We start from the raw sequence: 18,179 nt of genomic DNA, 5'->3' as shown, positions 1-18,179 counted from the left end.
GTGTGTGTGCGTGCGTGTGTACGTGCGTAGTATCTTCCAGGAAAGTAACCCAGAATTCATTAGCTTGGAAACAAACCTGTTAAACAATCTATCTATCGATTGATCGATCTAACTATATATATATATATACATATATATATATACATATATATATATATATATACATATATACACATATATACACATATATATACATATACACACACACATATATATATATATGTATATATATACGACACATAATAACACATAATACGCATATCACATCCCGTATCGATCTATCTCCGATTATCATCGTAACTCACCTATCGCGTTGCTTATCCACAGACTCGTCACGACGCAGGCCAGCCAGAAGCTAACCCGTAGCTCCCCCATGGCTTCCTCTCTCTCCCTCTCTCTCCTTCTCTCTCTCTCTCTCTCTCTCTCTCTCTCTCTGTCTCTCGGTCGCTGTGTCTATCTGTAGCGACGTGCCACCATCGGCAGTCCGTGCACACGCGACCTCGCTAGAGATTAGAGAGAACTCGTAACGCGAGTCCGAACGCGTAACGCGAGTCTCTCCCTCTTTATCTCGGCTTCCTCTGTGTGTCTTTCTCTATCGGCTTCCTCGCGGTGATAACAGATGCCGTCGCTCGCCGGCACGCTGTAATTGGAGTTCCTAGTCTAGTTGTTAACGGTACATTTACGCATGCACGCGCCCTCTCTCTCTCTCTCTCTTTCTCTCTCGCTCTCGCCTGCTCTCGCGCGCTCTCTCGCAACGTTTCTATCGTCTGCTCCCCGGCCGATAACGTCGTTTTAGGCGAAGCGCGCTCATTAGAGAAAAAATTCCGTCGTCTGCAACCTCTGTCACTCCCACGCGACGTCGCTGCTCGCTCGGTGATTCGCCAGCCGGGGCGAAGTCGTCTGCGGCGGCGGGTGACGTCAGCGCGAGCGGAGGCACGTGATTCGTCGCCGGGTAGCGGCGGCAGCGGCAGAGAGTTCAGAGGCGTAACTGGAGCAGAACGTGCGTTTGATCTAAATTCGCGGAAAGTGCGACTTCTTACGATAAAACGCGAGACGAAGACGACGACGACGACGCATGCGCACAACGACGCTAACGTACATACTTATGTAAGTACGTAAGTATGGTTACTAAGAGAGGCAGCCGCCTACGCAGACGTGAATATTATACCAGCGACAACCACGCTCGGCCGTCTCTCCCCCTCCCACTCTACGCAAGCGTGAGTACAACACACACACGGAGAAGCATGCTTAGTCGGTTCACTCGCCCATTCTCATCCCTATTCTCATGAAGTTTAGAGCGATACTTTCTCGTATATTCGCTATATACACCCCCACGGACACACGCACACACGCACACGCACACCCACACGCGCACGCACACGCCATCGCAAAACCGCACACACGCAGCACGGCACGCGACGCACGCACGCACGCACACACACGCCGCTCACGCACGCCGCATCGCACGCATCGCACGCACACATTACAATCACACACACCACACATAATTAGACGCACACACGCACACACGGACACACACACACACGCAAATCACACACGCGTCATACGCGTGACACACACTACAAACACATACAGACACACAGGCAATGGTATGCACGCACGACACACGCACGCGCACAACGCAACTCAGCGCACAACAGTCTATACACCCACCACAACCACACACACACAACACACACACACAAAACCACACACCAAAATCACACCAGCACTAACGTCAGCTTTCTGCTGGTGATACTTGCGACCTTCTTGAAATCCCGATCCGTGCGCAAAGCGCGGTGTGAGCAAGGAAATAACTGCGCTAAGCTTGACGAGAAGGGTCGTTGCCGGCATATATGCGGTTGGCAGCGCTTCTTCCGGGAGGTCGCGGTGTCTTCCTAAGTGACTAACGCCGACACGCGTCCACGACGTGGCGCCACTGGCGCGTTGACGAACCATACGCGACCACAGCGCAGACACACAGCAAACACGCACGCACGCACACACACACACGCACGCACGCACGCGCACCAAACGACAGCGCACAGCATTCACTGCACACACACAGCAGCACACAATCATACACACCACACATCACATCACATCAACACACACAGCATACGCCACACACTAACTCGACACAGGTATCTCGAGGGAGACGCAGGGTTGGTATGAGCTTGGTACCACCACACCCGCGGTGGAGAGAAACTTACCGAAGCTATTAAACATTGAGCCGATCGGTGGCTTGTGGTGTGCTGTGACCTCCAGCAGTTATTCTACTAGAACTTACTCATACCGTACTCCCTATATATGATGATGGTGGCGATGATGATGATAACAGTAATAATAATAATAATAATAATGTTATTATTATTATATTATTATATTATTATTATATATATTAATGAGAAGAAGTAGAGAGGAAAGACGAGGAAGAAGGGAGAAGAAAGAAGACGATGGAAGAAGGACAGGAAAGAAAGAGAAGACGCAAAAAACGAGATAGAGAGTAGAAGAAGTAAGTTAAGAAGAGAAGAGACAGAAGAAGAAGAAGAAGAAGAAGAAGAAGAAGAAGAGAGAGAAGTGATGATTCGGTAAGAGAGAATATTATTTAGCTATTATAATTAGTATAATAAAAAAATTATTATTTGAAACATCATATGCCATCCTAACACATAAACGCACGCTAACACCTATAAGAGTTTTTATCCCAACCGGCGATTTCGTCAAATGATTAGCCACATAGTTTTTAATCGACAGTACTAACCATATACCCGTATCATACAAATCCGGAAAGCCGCTCAGCAGTTTACTTTCACGCGGAAGAAATGATCATAATAGGTATTTTCTCACCGGTGGGCCCCAGTAGGTAGTCGACGGGATTTCGCGGTAATATTCTGTCTTTTCTGTGAACGGTTCCTTAAATTCGTGAATCTCTGTAAATAGCGTTATTAAAGCCGGATTTCCATGTAATGCTCTTTAACAGCGGGATCGCGCAAGTCCGTATATAGGTTATGATAGTATTTACTGAATAGCTAACCATAGTTTTCTTGCGATAGCACAACACGTAGACGCACGAAGCACAGCACGCAGCCAGCACAGGACACTATACACACACGTACGATCAAAGAACACGTCACAAGTACGCACAAGACGCACACGAAAACGCAACGCACAACGCACATCGCACACATGACAACGACGACGCACAGCGACATACGCACAGAACACATGACACCGTCACACACACATGCATAACACAAACACACACAACACACACATAAAACGAACACACACGCATACACGTACACACGAAACATAATCACATGCACGCCCCAAGAGACACGTACGTCAGCAGCACCCACAAGAACGCAAGCACGCAACGCAATCACCTTACGTCACGGGAAACAAGAGACACACGAACACGCACACACACTACACACATACACCGTACACACACAACACAAACAACACACAGCCACAACACAACACAAGCACCAACCTGTAACACAATCATCACCACACACACAACACACACAACACACACAACACACACGCACGACAATAGATAGTATGTGCGTGTGTAGTGGGTGCGCGCGGTATGTGTCGTGTATATGTGTGTGTGCGCGCCGTGTGTGTGATGAGTGTGCGCGCGTGCGCGTGCGGCGTGCAGTGTGGGCAGTCGCGCGTAAGATGCGTGCCGTGTGTGCGAGCAAATTGCGTGCGTCTGCGTGCGTGCGCGTGAGTGTTATATTATATATATATAATTTAGTGTGATGTGTTCGTGTGGTGTGTGGTGTGTTGTGTGTCCTGTGTGTGTGTTGTGTTTTGTGTGTGGTGTGTGTTGTGTGTGTGTGTGTGTGTGTGATGGGTGTGTGTGGGTGTGTGTGTGGTGTGCTGTGTTGTGTGTGTGTGTGTGTGTGTGTGTGTGTGTGTGATGTGGGTGTGTGTGCCAATGGCGTGGGTGGGTGTGTTGTGTGCGGTGTTTGTGGGTGTGATGTGTGTGTGTGCGTGTGTGTGTGGGTGTGTGTAGTGTGGTGTGTGTGTGGTGTGTGTGATGCAGCGACGCATAACCCACAGAACTAACAACACACGTACGCATTGAACGGCACAGGTCCACCGCACGCATACTAGACACAGCACAATCACATAACGCACACGCCAAACTGGGGGCCCCCCCCCCCCCCCCCCCCCCCCCCCCCCCCCTCCCCCCCCCCCCCCCCCCCCCCCCCCCCCCTCACGCACAGCAACACGAACGCGTGTGTGGTGTGGGACGTAGTGCTGTGTGTGTGTGTGATGTGTTTGTTGTGTGGTGTGTGTTGTGCATGTGTTGGTGAGTGTGTGTGTGTGTGTGTGGTGTTGTGGGTGTGTCGTGTGTGTGTGTGTATAAGTGTGATGTTGTGGGGTTGGTGTGTGTGTGTGTGTGTGTTGGTGTGTGTGTGCGGTGTGTGTGTGTGTGTGTGTGTGTGTATGTATGTATAATACATAACATATGTGCGGCCTGATAGAATAAGGTTACGTTAACATAATTGATTACGATAATTTACGATAACATATAATTGATGCCAAGTGTTTCGCAGCTCAAAGACAATAGGTAAAATATAAACACAAGGCACACGATTTGTCTCAGTAGCAATAGGGCAGTTACAGTGTCAACACGCTAGGCTATCTTTAGCCTACATACGATCAGGAGCGTATAATGACAAACACTTGTCTTGTCATTATACGCTCCTGATACGATACATTTGCATCAGGAGTGTATAATAGGGATATTATACACTCCTGATGTGCATCTACTTCATCTGTTCACATTTCGCGTCTGCTATCGGTCGAACAACTAATCCACTAAAAACATCCACTCGTTCATTCATCACTCTGACTGACGTTCAAGTTGTCGATCGATATGTTATCGATTCGATATCGATTGATTGGATTTACAAGACGAATTTAATTTTAGGATGCGATAGCGTTCGATTTATAGTTTGTTGGATTCATGAATCAATTTCGAAGGATGGAATAATTCTTATAGGAGGAATTTTTATATTATAGGTTCATATTTTCAGGGGTTAATTAAAAATTTGTCATTATTATACCCTGAAATTTTTATATTATGATAACGATGGTTATGTTGAGGCAGAGTTGTTAGATCCATAGAAATAATATAGATAACTATATATTTAGGTTCTCTATATTATTTCTATGGTTAGATCACTCCCAGAAGCTCACAGGATAATCTAGCGACGTCCATGTTAGCCTCCTTGATCGCTCGCTTCACCTGCAAACCCCCGGAAAATTCCTGTTCAATTACAAACGCGGTCTCGCGCGTGATGCAGCCCGACCGGATCACGCACCGGAACACGCCGCCGCCAGCGCCCTCCGACGGCACGCGTCGCGTCGCGAACTGCGGCGGGTCCTCCAGGCGGCGCGCGACGGCGTCGACGAGACGCTTGCGTGCGCTCCCGTCGCCATGTGGCGCCGCGACTTCGAAGAAGTAGTCGCGCAGGACGTCGGCGGCGGCTGCAGCCTCGGCGAGCAAAGCAGACGCGGCATGCGGCCCGTCGTACGCGCCGCGCGCCCGGAAGCTCACCCTGCAGCGCCGCCTGTCGTCCGACACGGAATACGTCGGCACCGGCTGCCCGAGCGCGACGATGTGCTCCTGCAGACGATTCTTATAGGCGGAACTCGGCGAGACGACGGCAGCGGGAGCAAGCGGCGGCGGCAACACAGCAGACGGCACGGTCGTCGTAAGTTCGTCGTCGCCAAAGAGACCGAGCACGCCGAGAGCCTTCCTGGCGGCCGTCGCCGGCCACCCGTCGGCGCCGACGCCTTGGACGACGAGCTGCAGCTTGACGATGGCGACGAAGCCGTCGCCGCTCGTCGCCGGCGCGTCGTCTAGCGACGGCAGCGGCTGGTTTCGCTTCTGGAAGAACTCCTGAAGCTGGTTGCGTTGGCTCGCCGCCCCCGCAGGCTGTCCTAGCATCTCCAGTACGCGTCTGCAGGCGTCCTGATGCGCAGTCTTCTTCGCTCGGTGCGGCTCGCCTCGGATGCTGATGAAGATGCGGACATCGCTGCTGCTGCTGCTGCCGCTGCTGCCATCTAGCGGCTCGTAGCGGATGTCGCTACTGCTGCCAAATTTCTGTTGTAGAATCTTGCCGTAGTGCAAGTAGTCTGGAAGTAGTGAAGCCGTAATGACGATATATATATATATATATATGCTATATATATATATCTATTATATGAGTGTCGTGTGCGCGCGCGCGCGCGTGCGCGTGCCGAGTGTGTTGTGTGGATGTGGTGTGCCTGTTGCGCGCGCGCGCGCTGCGCGTTGCGTGTGCCGTGTGTGTGTGCGTTGTGTGCGTGCGTTCGTGCGTGCGTGTGTGTGTGTGTTGCTGTGCGTGCGTGCGCGTGTGTGTGCGTCTTGTGTGTACCATTTTTTCTAGTATTATATACATATATATATATTTACTCAGCACGTTGCATACGCGCGCACAACCCCCTCATTTTATGATTTATATTTATTTACTTACTTTATTACTTATATACTTTTATTAACTTATATATTACGTATTACATATTGCACACGCGTCCGTGCATGATATTACCTTTACCGCCCCTCCGTCCTTCTTCTACTAAGCTACACGTTTGATAGCGAGGCCGCCGTGCTTGTGAACTTGGCCCGCCGCAATCCGCCACCGAAAAGCTGTCGCGACTACGCCCGGATCGGTCGTTGCCGCCTCCACCCATCATGACGACGGCGTTTCGTTCGCTCTGCAAATCTTGTTGCATCGTCACCGCCTTGGCCGTCAGCAGAGACGCTCCCGTCGGAGGTCAACCACGTCGCGCCGCCCCCGCCCACCCCCCCCCACCCCCCCCCCCCCCCCCCCCCCCCCCCCCCCCCGCCCCCCCCCCCCCCCCCCCCCCCTCCCCCCCCTCCCCCCCCCCCCCCCGAGCCGACCGAGCCGCAGTTCCTTCATAGCGGCAGCTGCCCTGCCATCCTGCGGGATCCGTGCTCGTCGACGCTGCTTGATCCGTCGAAGATGAGACAAAGCTTAACGATGGCGACAAGCTGCTTGTGACACTATGCTGGCGGCGCTCCAGCTGCGTGCTTGTCGGAGGTTACTCTCTTCAGCATACCGATGCAATTCTCGAGTTTTTCTGAAAAATATAGCGGCGAGCAGGGTCGTTGAGAGAGGGTTGATAGAGAGAGAGAAGGTTAGAGACGAGAGAGAGAAAGAAGAGAGAGAGAACGAGAGAGAGGAGAGGAGAGAGAGAAACTGAGAGAGAGAGAGAGAGAGAGAGAGGAGAGAGAGAGAGAGAGAGAGAAGCAGAGAATGTGCCCAACATAGCACACACGCCACACAACACACACACACACCAACACACACACACAACACACACACACACACACACACACACACACACACACACACACACACACACACACACACTTTTCCTTCTCTCTCTCTCTCTCTCTCTCTCTCTCTCTCTTTCTCTCTTTCTCTTGCTCACTTCCTCTTTCTTTCTCTTTTCACTCGCTTCACTCTCGCTCTCTCTCCTCTCTCTCTCTCTCTCTCTCTCTCTCTCTCTCTCTCTCTCTTTCCCTCTCCCTCTCTCTCTCTCCCTCCCTCCTTCCATCCTTTTTTTCTCTCCCACTCTTCCTCCTCCCTCGCTCCTCCCTTCCTCCCCCCATTCCTCTCTCCCTCCCTCCTCCCTCCCTCTCTCTCTGTGTGGTGTCATACCTTGCGCAGGCATGTTAAGCAAACGGAGAGCCTTGTAACAGGCGTTCTGCGAAGCTGCCTTCTTCGTCATCTTGCGTTCGCTCTCCGCACTGACTGGTATGACGAGTGTGCAGCGCCATCTACCGTCCACCTCGGTCGTTTTATAACTCGGGGCGTCACTGCTAACGTTCTTGCTGGTCAGCTCTCTCTCAAGCGTCTGCACCGCATCTGCACCTGTAAGATGGTAGGCAGGTAAGGCGGTAGTCGCGTGGGTGTGTGTCTGGGTTGGGGTGACGGGCGGGAGGTGTGTACAATAACGCGATGGTTGATAGAGGTCTCTTCCCCCGCTCCCCCTCTCTCTCTCTCTCCCTCTCTCTCGCGCTCTCTCTCTCTCTTTCTGTTTCTCTCTCCCCGCTCCTTCTCGCGCTCTCTTTCTCTCTGCCTAACCCTAACCTTTGGATGGGTCCCGCAATGAGTACTGGTGTTTATTATATTGTAGCGTAGACGCGCTCCAAATTATTGCTCCGAGAAGAAATAAAACTACAAAAAGAGTCTAGTAGAGCAGAGACAGAGACGCTGAGAGTCCAGAAAAATAGCGACAGAAAGCGTGAGAGAAAATGAGAGAGAGACAGAGAAAAAGAGAGAAAAGGGAAAGAGAAGGGGAGGGAGAGCGAGAGAAAGGGAGTGGCAGTGAGAGAGAGAGAAAGAAAGAGAGTGAGCGAGAGAGAGAGAGAGAGAGAAAGAGAATGAGAGAAAAGAGAAAGAGAAGAGGAGTGAGAGTCAGAGAAAGATAGAGTGGAAGTGAGAGAGAGAGAGAGGGGGGGCAGAACGCCAAGTCAACATACAGTCGAACCTGCATACAAAAGCCACGCATGCACGCATAGCCGGTCGCTGTACAGAGGGACGTGACCGCTAACAGCGTACCTGCGATGCGGGCGGTGGGAGCCAACTTGATCCATCCCCTGCTGGCGGCGGCCACCGCAGTCGTCTGCTGGGTCCATCCGCTCCCGATAGTCATCTGTTGGGACGCTCCGCAACGCTGCAATGCTCCCGGTCCATCCGCGAACGTCACCACTTCATCCGGAAACGATTGCAGTTCCGGTTCCGGTTGATCTGAGACCTGGAAGGATGTTGGTCGATCCGGGTATGGATCCAGTTGATCCGGGATCGGTAACGATCGCGGTCGATCTGGGATCGGTAACGATCGCGTTCGATCTGGGATCGGTAACGATCGCGGTCGATCCGGAAACGGTTCCGGTTGATCCGGGACTGGTTCCGGTTGATCCGGGACTGGTTCCGGTTGATCTGACACTGGAAAGGATGTTGGTCGATCCGGGAATGGAGCCGGTTGATCCGGGATCGGTAACGATGGCGGTCGATCCGGGAACGGTTTCGGTTGATCCGGGACCGGTTCCGGTTGATCTGACACTGGAAAGGATGTTGGTCGATCCGGTTGATCCGGGATCGGTAACGATCGTGGTCGATCCGGGAACAATTCCCGTTGAACCGGAACTGTGAACGATTCCGGTCGCGCCAGGACTAATTCGGATCGATCCGGGAACAATTCCCGTTGAACCGGGACTGTGAACGATTCCGGTCGCACCAGGACTAATTCGGATCGATCCAAGAGAGATCCTGATCGATCCAGCCCCGATGAAGCTCCCGATTCATCCGGAACATGGAACGATTCCGTTTGATCCGGAAACATCGGACGCGGAAGATCCCTGGTATTTGGTCCCCGCCGCGCGGCGGCGGAAGAACACGTGACGTCATCGCTGCGCGTCGGGAGGACGAGGATGCTCGCGTCGGAAGCTGCGCGCTCTGCTTCCGGCGCGAATCGTTGCGTCGCCGCGTGGTCTCTCCACGAGAGTGCGCCACCGCCGTCGTCGTCATCGTCGTCGTCGTCGCCGTCTTCGTCGTTGTCGTCGGCGGCAGCGGCGGCGGTGGCTTCTCCTGGGCCTATAGACTGTGGCTCGGCAGCAGGCAGCGCGGGCCTGGTGACAGAGGCAGGTGGCAAGGCGACGCACGCGTCTTCGGCATCTCGCGTCGGTGCTGCCACCTGTCCGGCCGCCATCGCCGGCACGTCTCTGGCCGACACGGTTTGGTTGAGCGTTGTGAAGATGGAGACGTTGCCGCACTGCACGTCTAGACGAGAAACACCGCAGGAAAGACACATGCGTGAGTGCAAGGTGAAGTGCGATTCATGGTCGGGTCCGGCGTCCGGGTGCGAAGTGGAGGGTGGGTTAGGTGAAAAAGAGCAAGGGTTAGTTAGTCCCCGGAGCTTTACTTGGGTGTGGGGTGAGGGTCCGCGTTCGACCAATCAACGTTAGGATGTTAAGCTCACCGACATTTACTGGGGTGTGGAGCTGGGTTCACTCTCGACTTTATGTTGGCGAACTTGGCGAGTTGGACCACTTTCGCAATTTGGCAACTCCGATGACAGATAAACATGTTCTAATTCCCAACTAAGTTTCTATGTCGGGCTGCTGGTCGCGCACTTTGGCGTTATTACACTGGCCGATTGTCGGTTTCAATAAGTTGGGAATTGGTCCAATGATGGAATGGATCCAATTAATTTGTGTCTCGCCAATTCGACCAATACAGCTTTAGTTAGCCTTACCAAATTTGCTTGTGATGCGCGATGCACTATTGGGAATGCTGTTCTATGTCTGACGATGCATTCCTTCTCACCAACTGAAACAAGACAAATGATGTCAATCAGCCAGCACGCGTCCAGATTGTTAAACTCGGACAATGTCGCCTGCCCAGACTTTATGTGAACCCGCCGTCTCTATGTTAGAATTTGGAATTGAATGTAGATTGGAAATTATACATGGTTGGATAATATAAGTATTCTAATCTACGGTAATATACATTATTCAATTATATAGATGACGTGCAAGGCTGTTTGTAAATCATCAAGGGCCGTAAAGTCTCTGGGGGGCAAAGGGACGCTGCCCCCTCCACCTAGATCTTTTGGAAGCAAAATAAAAAAAGTAATAATCGTAAAAAAGGAAATTTTTGGTCATTTATCCCGTCGAAAAGCCTCGTTTCCTGACCGCACCCTCTACCAACACTATGGACGTCGATTCAAGAGCTGCGGCCGCGTCGCTCATCGTTCACACAGTCGAGTCATTAAATTTTGCCCCCCCCCCGCGCTAGGAATTTGCTCAGCCTATCGCCCCCTGCGATCAATATGGCTATAATTGAGATAAGACGGTGAGAAAGCTAACGGCAGAGTCCGCTATCCGTCGGTTTTTCGTCGCGTAAACTCATTCATTAAATCGCTGGCTGATCATACTCAACCAACCCGTCCTCTCGTTTTCGACAACTTGACGAAGTTGTTCGAACTACCTGCTCTAAAGTTCCGGCGGATGTCCGTCGTTGCTCAGACGCCGCATTCGTCTTAGCTCTGGAACGCACCATTCGTCTTTTATGGCAGGTGACGATCATCTTTCAGCCATTTTATTTCCTATATATAGACGTCGTCATCATCGCGTGAGCAATTGCGACGCAAAAAAAAGAAGGGAAACGCCAACTGAAGAGAGAGAAAAAAAATTGACGGCAACGCGGGCGTATATATAAGGATGGGGTGTGCTGTCGTACATGGCATTTCTAAAGCCAATGTAACTGGGCGATTATGTTTGAACGTATAAGTGAATGTGATCCTCAATTCGAATGTAATCGATTAAATTAATTTGGCAATGATTTACCAAAGCTTGGTTTCGGCTAATGGGTAAGATAGGGGCCGCGTGTGAGGGTGATTTGAAGGGCCGGCGTGATGATGCTGTAAGAATAATGGACAGGGAGAAATGGATCCTGATCTTACTTCGTCCCCTGTCCTTGCCCGCTCCAGTTCCTCTAAGCGGCGGCCAATGGTTCCGTCACGCGTCTTGATAGAAGTGGTGAATCTTTGGCGTGCAGTACTTTGAAGTCCTGTTCGTTTTTCAGGCTGAATACAAATACATTTTCCGGCCCAGTTCAAATAGTTTAATGCCATCTGTATCGTGGTGTGTGTGTGTGTGTGTGGCGTGGCGTGGCGCAGTGCCGTGTTTGTGTATGGCTCTACTATGGTAACGCGCTTCACCCACCGACAGACCTGGTAGCTCTACCTATGTAGGCTTTCACTCCACACAGACGCTGTTAGCTCTACCCTATTAACCCTTCAACTCCACCACAGACCTGCTAGCTCTACCTATGTAACCCTTCACTGCACCACAGACCATGTAGCTCTACCATGTAAAACCCTTCACTCCACCACAGACCTGTAGCTCTACCTATGTAACCCTTATCACTCCAGCCACAGACCTGAGTAGCTCTAACCCATGGTAACGCCTCAGCTCGACCCACATACCTGTAGCTGCTACCCCCATGTAACTCCTTCACCATGAAGGCGGTTACATAGGTAGAGCTGACAGGTCTCTGTCGAGTGAACGGGTTACAGTAAGGTAGGCGTACAGGTCTGTTGGTTGAGTGAAGGGTTAACAATATGGTAGAAGCTACAGGTAGGTCCTTCTCTCAGTAGAGCCAGGTGCACAGGCAGACGCTGACTGTAATCTGAATACGTGTGAGCGTGTCGTGTTTTAGTTTTACCCGCACCTGTTTCAGGGCCTGCACTACCTCGGATGCTGCATTAGCCTTCTGTCCCTGTTTTTAGACAATATGTCCAGTGACGAATTCAGTCATGTCAATTGAAATTCCTATGCTTTAATCGTCCTCCGCATCTTAAGATTCCGGTTAATGAATACAGACAGTTCCTGATCCTGTAAACAATCTTGAAAAGAAAGAATTCGGGAAATCAGATATAGCTGGCCTACAAGAAAAATTGCGGACTGAACATGTGGCGCCAAAATTGCATTGCGTTTTTGTATGTGCTTTGTTGTTATTGTTATTATTTATCATGCATTATCAATCAACTAATGCAGCAAGGCAGTCATCAATCATCATCATCCTCATTCGTCAATCATCATCGTCATCATCCGTCATCATCCGTCGTCGTCGTGCGTCGTTATCATGGCACACTCCTCATCGTCATCATCGATCATTGCTCGTCGTCGTCCACCATCATTGTCATAAACAACGATTATCTATTTGAATTCGTTACAGAATGGCGGTCAAGTTTGTTGGGCTTCGTTTTTTAGCAATGCGGTTCGGGCCATTTCTTTTCAAATAGTTTAAGATGCGAAGAAAAGATGAGGATACCGGAAAGAATATGAGGCAAACTTAATCGGGGACGCGACAAGTAAGGACATGGCTCAATTTGTCACAAAATCCATTTTGTAGCCTATATAACTTGAACAAAAATGAGTTTTTGTGGGACAAAACTCAATTTGTCTAAACAAAACTCAATTTTGTCTCGACAAAACTCAATTTTGTGCAGCAAAACTCAAAATTCTGTCTCACAAAAGTCAATTTTGTGGACAAAACTTCACTTTTGGTGGGCAGCAAAATTCAATTGCTGTCTCACAAAATTCAATTTTGTGGACAAAACTCAATTTTGTGAACACAAAACTCCAATTGAACACAAAACTCAAATTTGTGTTGAGTGAACACAAAACTCAATCTGCATCCCTGTCCCAACAAAAAACTCAAATATTTGAGTGCAACAAGACAAAAACTCATTCTGCAATCCTGTCCCACAAAACTCAATTTTGTGAACACAAAATTTATTCTGTCAATCCTGTCGCCACAAAACTCAATTTTGTGATACAAACCACTCATTCTGTCAATCCATGTCCCCACAAAACTCATTTTGTGAACACAAAAACTCAATTCTATCAATCCTGTCCCACAAAACTCAAATTTCGTGAACACAAAACCTCAAGTTCCTGTCCATCCTGTCCCACAAAAACCAAATTTTGTGATACAAAACTGCAATTCTGTCAATACCTGTCCCCACAAAAACTGCATTCGTGACAGCAAAACTCAAATTCTGTCAATCCTGTCCAGCACAAAACTCAAAAATGAATTTTGTAATATCCAGAATTTTAACATCATTCGGAATTTTGTGGCAACAGAATTGAATTTAGTGGTATAAAACTAAATTTTTGTCTGGTTTTGTAGCACATAAAAATTAACCTGTCCTGCATGGCGCTGCGTAACTAACCAAGGACAGAATCTCTAATCATCAACTAGCATTGCTAACATTATACCAATGGCCTGACACAGTGCATGATAGAAGGCAGAATGACCACCATACGTTCATAGGAAAGAAAATGTGAAGGGAAACGAAATTGTAAATGGAAAGAACTGTAAAGCGTAACCTATAGCGGGCGGATATGACTTGCCTTTCCACGTTTAAACGCTTGCTATTGACAAATTTTTTGTCAAAACGTGGTGCAGGTTCTTGATGAGATTGTAACAAGTCGCAGAGGCGTTCCGATCTCCTCTGGCCGCCCACCTTGCATCGCTGACCAGAGTTCATGAAGAGCTAGGCCAATGCGAGAAGAAAAATGCCATGTTTATTATGTTCCAAGTTTTGTGAATATAGTAAGATAGTTATGTTGTGCAGCAGCAGCAACAACAACAGCAACAAAAATAACGATAAAGCAATATATTATTAAAAATAATAAAATAAGAAGAAACAACAACAACGAAAAATAAAAAATAAACCGAAAACAACAAAACAAAAAAAACCCCCAACACAACAACCAACAACAACAACTAACAAAAAAAACAAACAACAATAACAACATAACAAAAAACAACAACACAACAACAACAGACGAAACAGCCAACCAACAACACAACAACAACAACGAACAACATAACAACAACAACAACAACAACAAACAACAACAACAACAAACAACAACAACAACAACGATACCTTCGCTTATCCTGCACGCGTCGCTCTGCATCGCTGGCAGTCGAGTTCTTACCAGTGGATGTCTCTCGGCATTGATATGCATGCTCCCTTGACCTGCTCCGCCCATCCGGACCACGTTCAGTTTGCACTGGTGCCGCTGTTTTTAGACTTCTTGTGTGTGTCGACGGAACGGACAAGCGCTCGGTCCTAGTTTTGTTCTAGCAAGGTCGGCGTGGGCCAAGCGTTTCCAATCTCAGGCTGCATGACGAAGCGTCAGCCTTATTCATGCGGCTTATCTAACGCGGCTGGGGAGCCGGGCGTTAGCTCCATCTCCAGCTCATATAATATTCGTAAAATAATTACGAAGGAACTAATAACGAGGACGGAATGAGACAAAGTTGATCAAATAAGACAGATCCAAGCACGCGGATCCGCAGTAGAAAAAGCCTCATGTTTGCAAACTAATCTAAAGAATAAGGGAGAGAATTCCAAATAGCGGATTGCAGAGATACAAGAATCTAAGCTAGATCAGATCAGGGCCGTAGGCTGAGCAAATTCCCTAGGGGGGGGCAAAAATTTTATCCACTCAAACTATGTAATGATGACGCCAGCACGGGCGCAGCTCTTGATCGACGTCCATAAGCGTGGTAGGGGTGGGTCCAGAAGATAAGGCTTTCACGGATAAGTGACCGAAAAAAATGGCAGCGTTAGGGTTATTTACGAAATTATTAGCTAAGCTTACTTTTTAATTTTGCTTCGAAAATCCAGAGTGGTAAGCTGCCCCCCTTTTCCCCAGAGGCCACTGACCAAATTTTACAAGTCCCGACTTAGCGAGAGCTGACTAATCGCCATAGCGATTTAAAGGTACAATTGCGGTGCGCGTCTCAATGACTTCCTTCGTATTTAATCGTTTTTGTTCAGTTCAGTAGTGCGGTGCGTAACCGCATGGAAAAAAATCACAACTTATACAGTAGTACGGGCCGCGCGATACATAAGTCAGTGCGCGTCCGGACCAAAAAATGAATTTTCCGTATCCGCGCAACTTCGCGTAGCCAAATCTTTCCTTTTTTTGAAAAAATTGACATTCATTGAATGATGGTAGAAGTGCTCCCTAGCAGAAAGGATTTTCGGACCGCAACAGTCCCCCGAATCTTCCGATGTAGCACAAGTATGATTGCAATGTAAAATTATATTGACTGTTCAGTCGATATGATGCCAGAAAAGCGTTGTATGCTTTGGAGAGTACACTTGGCAAGCAAAAGTTACGCGCCAGTAAACACTGTGATAGATAAATATGAAATTATTAAATGATATAAGCAAATATATAGGCGAGTTCCTTTTTACTAAAAAACACCCGTTTTTTATGCTCCTCTAAAGTTTAGCCATATAGACAAAAATTCGTTCGCTATCGCGAGTGAAGTGGTTCTACGAATTTACGTTTTAGATTACGTACTTAGCCCCGAGACTATTGTAAATAGAGCAGGGGGGGGTGGATCTTTTGGCGGCCCGGGGGACGGGGGCAACTCCAATAATATATTGCATGTTAGGTATGTGGGGCCGCGGAGAGACCGGCCCATTTTTCAACCCCTAACTTCCGTTCCAAGTGCATCCGCCGTATACGATTTTTTAAAGAATATCTCGTTCCAGAGCAGTCACAAGTTTAGTTAGCCATGCAGGTCTTACATGTTTGGCCGTTACCGCGGGAGACCCTAGTTTTAAGCAATTTCATTTGGTTTGGTTAACTTATACTTTCAAAGTTTTTTGCTTGTGTGTGTGTTGTGTGTTGTGTGTGTGTGTGTGGTGCGCGTGTGTGTGTGTGTGTGTGTGTGTGTGTGTGTGCGTGCGTGCGTGCGTGCGTGCGTGGCGTGCGTGCGGCGGTGTGTGTAGACAGAGAGATAGAGAAAAAGAGCATGAACACAAACAGGCGTGAGGAGAAAGAAGAGAGAAAGAAGATAAGGAGAAATTAAGGGGGAGAGAAGAGAAGAACAGCCGGGAGAGAAAGAGGGAGAGAGAGAATGAGAGACAGAGGCAGGAGAGGAAGAAGAGAGGGGAAAATAATAACGAGAGAGAGAGCGTGAGAACCGAGAGAGAAGAGAGACGAAGAGAGAGAAGAGAGAGAGAGAGGGAGAGGGAGAGAGAGAAAGTTGAGACAGAGCAGAGAGAGGGAGAGAGAAAAAAAAGAGAGAGAGACAGAGCAGGAGAGAAGAAGAGAGGGGAGAATAAAGAACGAGAGAGAGAGAGAGAGAGAGAGAGAGAGAGAGAGAGAGAGAGAGAGAGAGAGAGGCAGAGAACAGACAGACAGGACGGATACGCATTCAGACGAAAACATATACGGAAAACAACATTAATTCTCAACAATGTCGCCCAGCATCGCCAGGTCGCTCGGTCAACTAATCCTCAGCCAATCGGTTATCCTTGAGCCAATTTGATGTGATCCTTGTCGGGGCTCAAGACGAATCCCGAAGACGATGTCGTCGCCATCTTGACACTGTCAGTACTTCAGTAGCAGCCAGTACCCCCGAGANAGAGAGAGAGAGAGTGAGAGAGAAAGAGAATGAGAGAAAAGAGAAAGAGAAGAGGAGTGAGAGTCAGAGAAAGATAGAGTGGAAGTGAGAGAGAGAGAAGGGGACAGAACGCCAAGTCAACATACAGTCGAACCTGCATACAAAAGCCACGCATGCACGCACAGCCGGTCGCTATACAGAGGGACGTGACCGCTAACAGCGTACCTGCGATGCGGGCGGTGGGAGCCAACTCGAACCATCCCCTGCTGGCGGCGGCCACCGCAGTCGTCTGCGGTTTCCAGCCGCTCCCGATAGTCGTCTGTTGGGACGCGCCGCAACGCTGCGATGCTCCCGGTCCGTCCGCGAACGTCACCACTTCATCCGGAAACGATTGCAGTTCCGGTTCCGGTTGATCTGAGACCTGGAAAGATGTTGGTCGATCCGGGTATGGATCCAGTTCATCTGGGATCGGTAACGATCGCGGTCGATCCGGAAATGGTTCCGGTTGATCCGGGACTGGTTCCGGTTGATCTGACACTGGAAAGGATGTTGGTCGATCCGGGAATGGATCCGGTTGATCCGGGATCGGTAACGATCGCGGTCGATCCGGGAACGGTTCCGGTTGATCCGTGACCGGTTCCGGTTGATCCGTGACCGGTTCTGGTTGATCTGACACTGGAAAAGATGTTGGTCCATCCGGTTGATCCAGGATCGGTAACGATCGTGGTCGATCCAGGAACGATTCCCGTTGAACCGGGACTGTGAACGATTCCGGTCGCGCCAGGACTAATTCTGATCGATCCGGGAGAGATCCTGATCGATCCAGCCCCGATGAAGCTCCCGATTCATCCGGAACCTGAAACGATTCCGTTTGATCCGGAAACATCGGACGCGGAAGATCCCTGGCTTTCGGTCCCTGCCGCGCGGCGGCGGAAGAACACGTGACGTCATCGCTGTGCGTCGGGAAGACGAGGATGCTCGCGTCGGAAGCTGCGCGCTCCGCTTCCGGCGCGGATCGTTGCGTCGCCGCGTGGTCTCTCCACGAGAGCGCGCCACCGCCGTCGTCGCCGTCGTCGTCGTCGTCGTCGCCGTCGTCGTCGTCGCCGTCGTCGTCGTCGTCGTCGCCGTCGTCGTCGTTGTCGTCGGCGGCGG

General features: G+C 49.7%; 1 protein-coding gene across 1 annotated transcript; it reads right to left on the bottom strand.

The window, feature by feature from the left end:
- Positions 1–7,075: 7,075 nt before the first annotated feature.
- LOC106818752 (cell surface glycoprotein 1-like) lies at positions 7,076–17,913 on the bottom strand. Its single transcript, XM_014823422.1, has 5 exons — positions 17,253–17,913; positions 9,675–9,860; positions 8,640–9,539; positions 7,737–7,949; positions 7,076–7,152 (listed from the first exon to the last, which is right to left on the bottom strand). Exons 1-5 carry the CDS (start codon positions 17,911–17,913, stop codon positions 7,076–7,078), a joined length of 2,037 nt encoding a protein of 678 aa, XP_014678908.1.
- Between the last annotated feature and the right edge of the window lie 266 nt (positions 17,914–18,179).

This window comes from Priapulus caudatus, unplaced genomic scaffold (genome assembly GCF_000485595.1).
Source record: "Priapulus caudatus unplaced genomic scaffold, Priapulus_caudatus-5.0.1 Scaffold2492, whole genome shotgun sequence".
NCBI classification, from domain to species: Eukaryota; Metazoa; Priapulida; class Priapulimorpha; order Priapulimorphida; family Priapulidae; genus Priapulus; species Priapulus caudatus.
Note: the sequence above shows the minus strand (reverse complement) of the source record. Positions and strands in the feature narration are given on the sequence as shown.

Coding starts and splice junctions, on each gene's coding strand:
- LOC106818752 (XM_014823422.1), bottom strand. CDS start 17,913: ATGTTTCCGGATCAAACGGAATCGTTTCAGGTTCCGGATGAATCGGGA. Junction 9,540..9,674: donor TGCCGAGCCACAGTCTATAG/GCCCAGGAGAAG, acceptor TCGCGCCGGAAG/CAGAGCGCGCAGCTTCCGAC. Junction 7,153..7,736: donor GCTTAACATGCCTGCGCAAG/GTATGACACCAC, acceptor TATATTTTTCAG/AAAAACTCGAGAATTGCATC.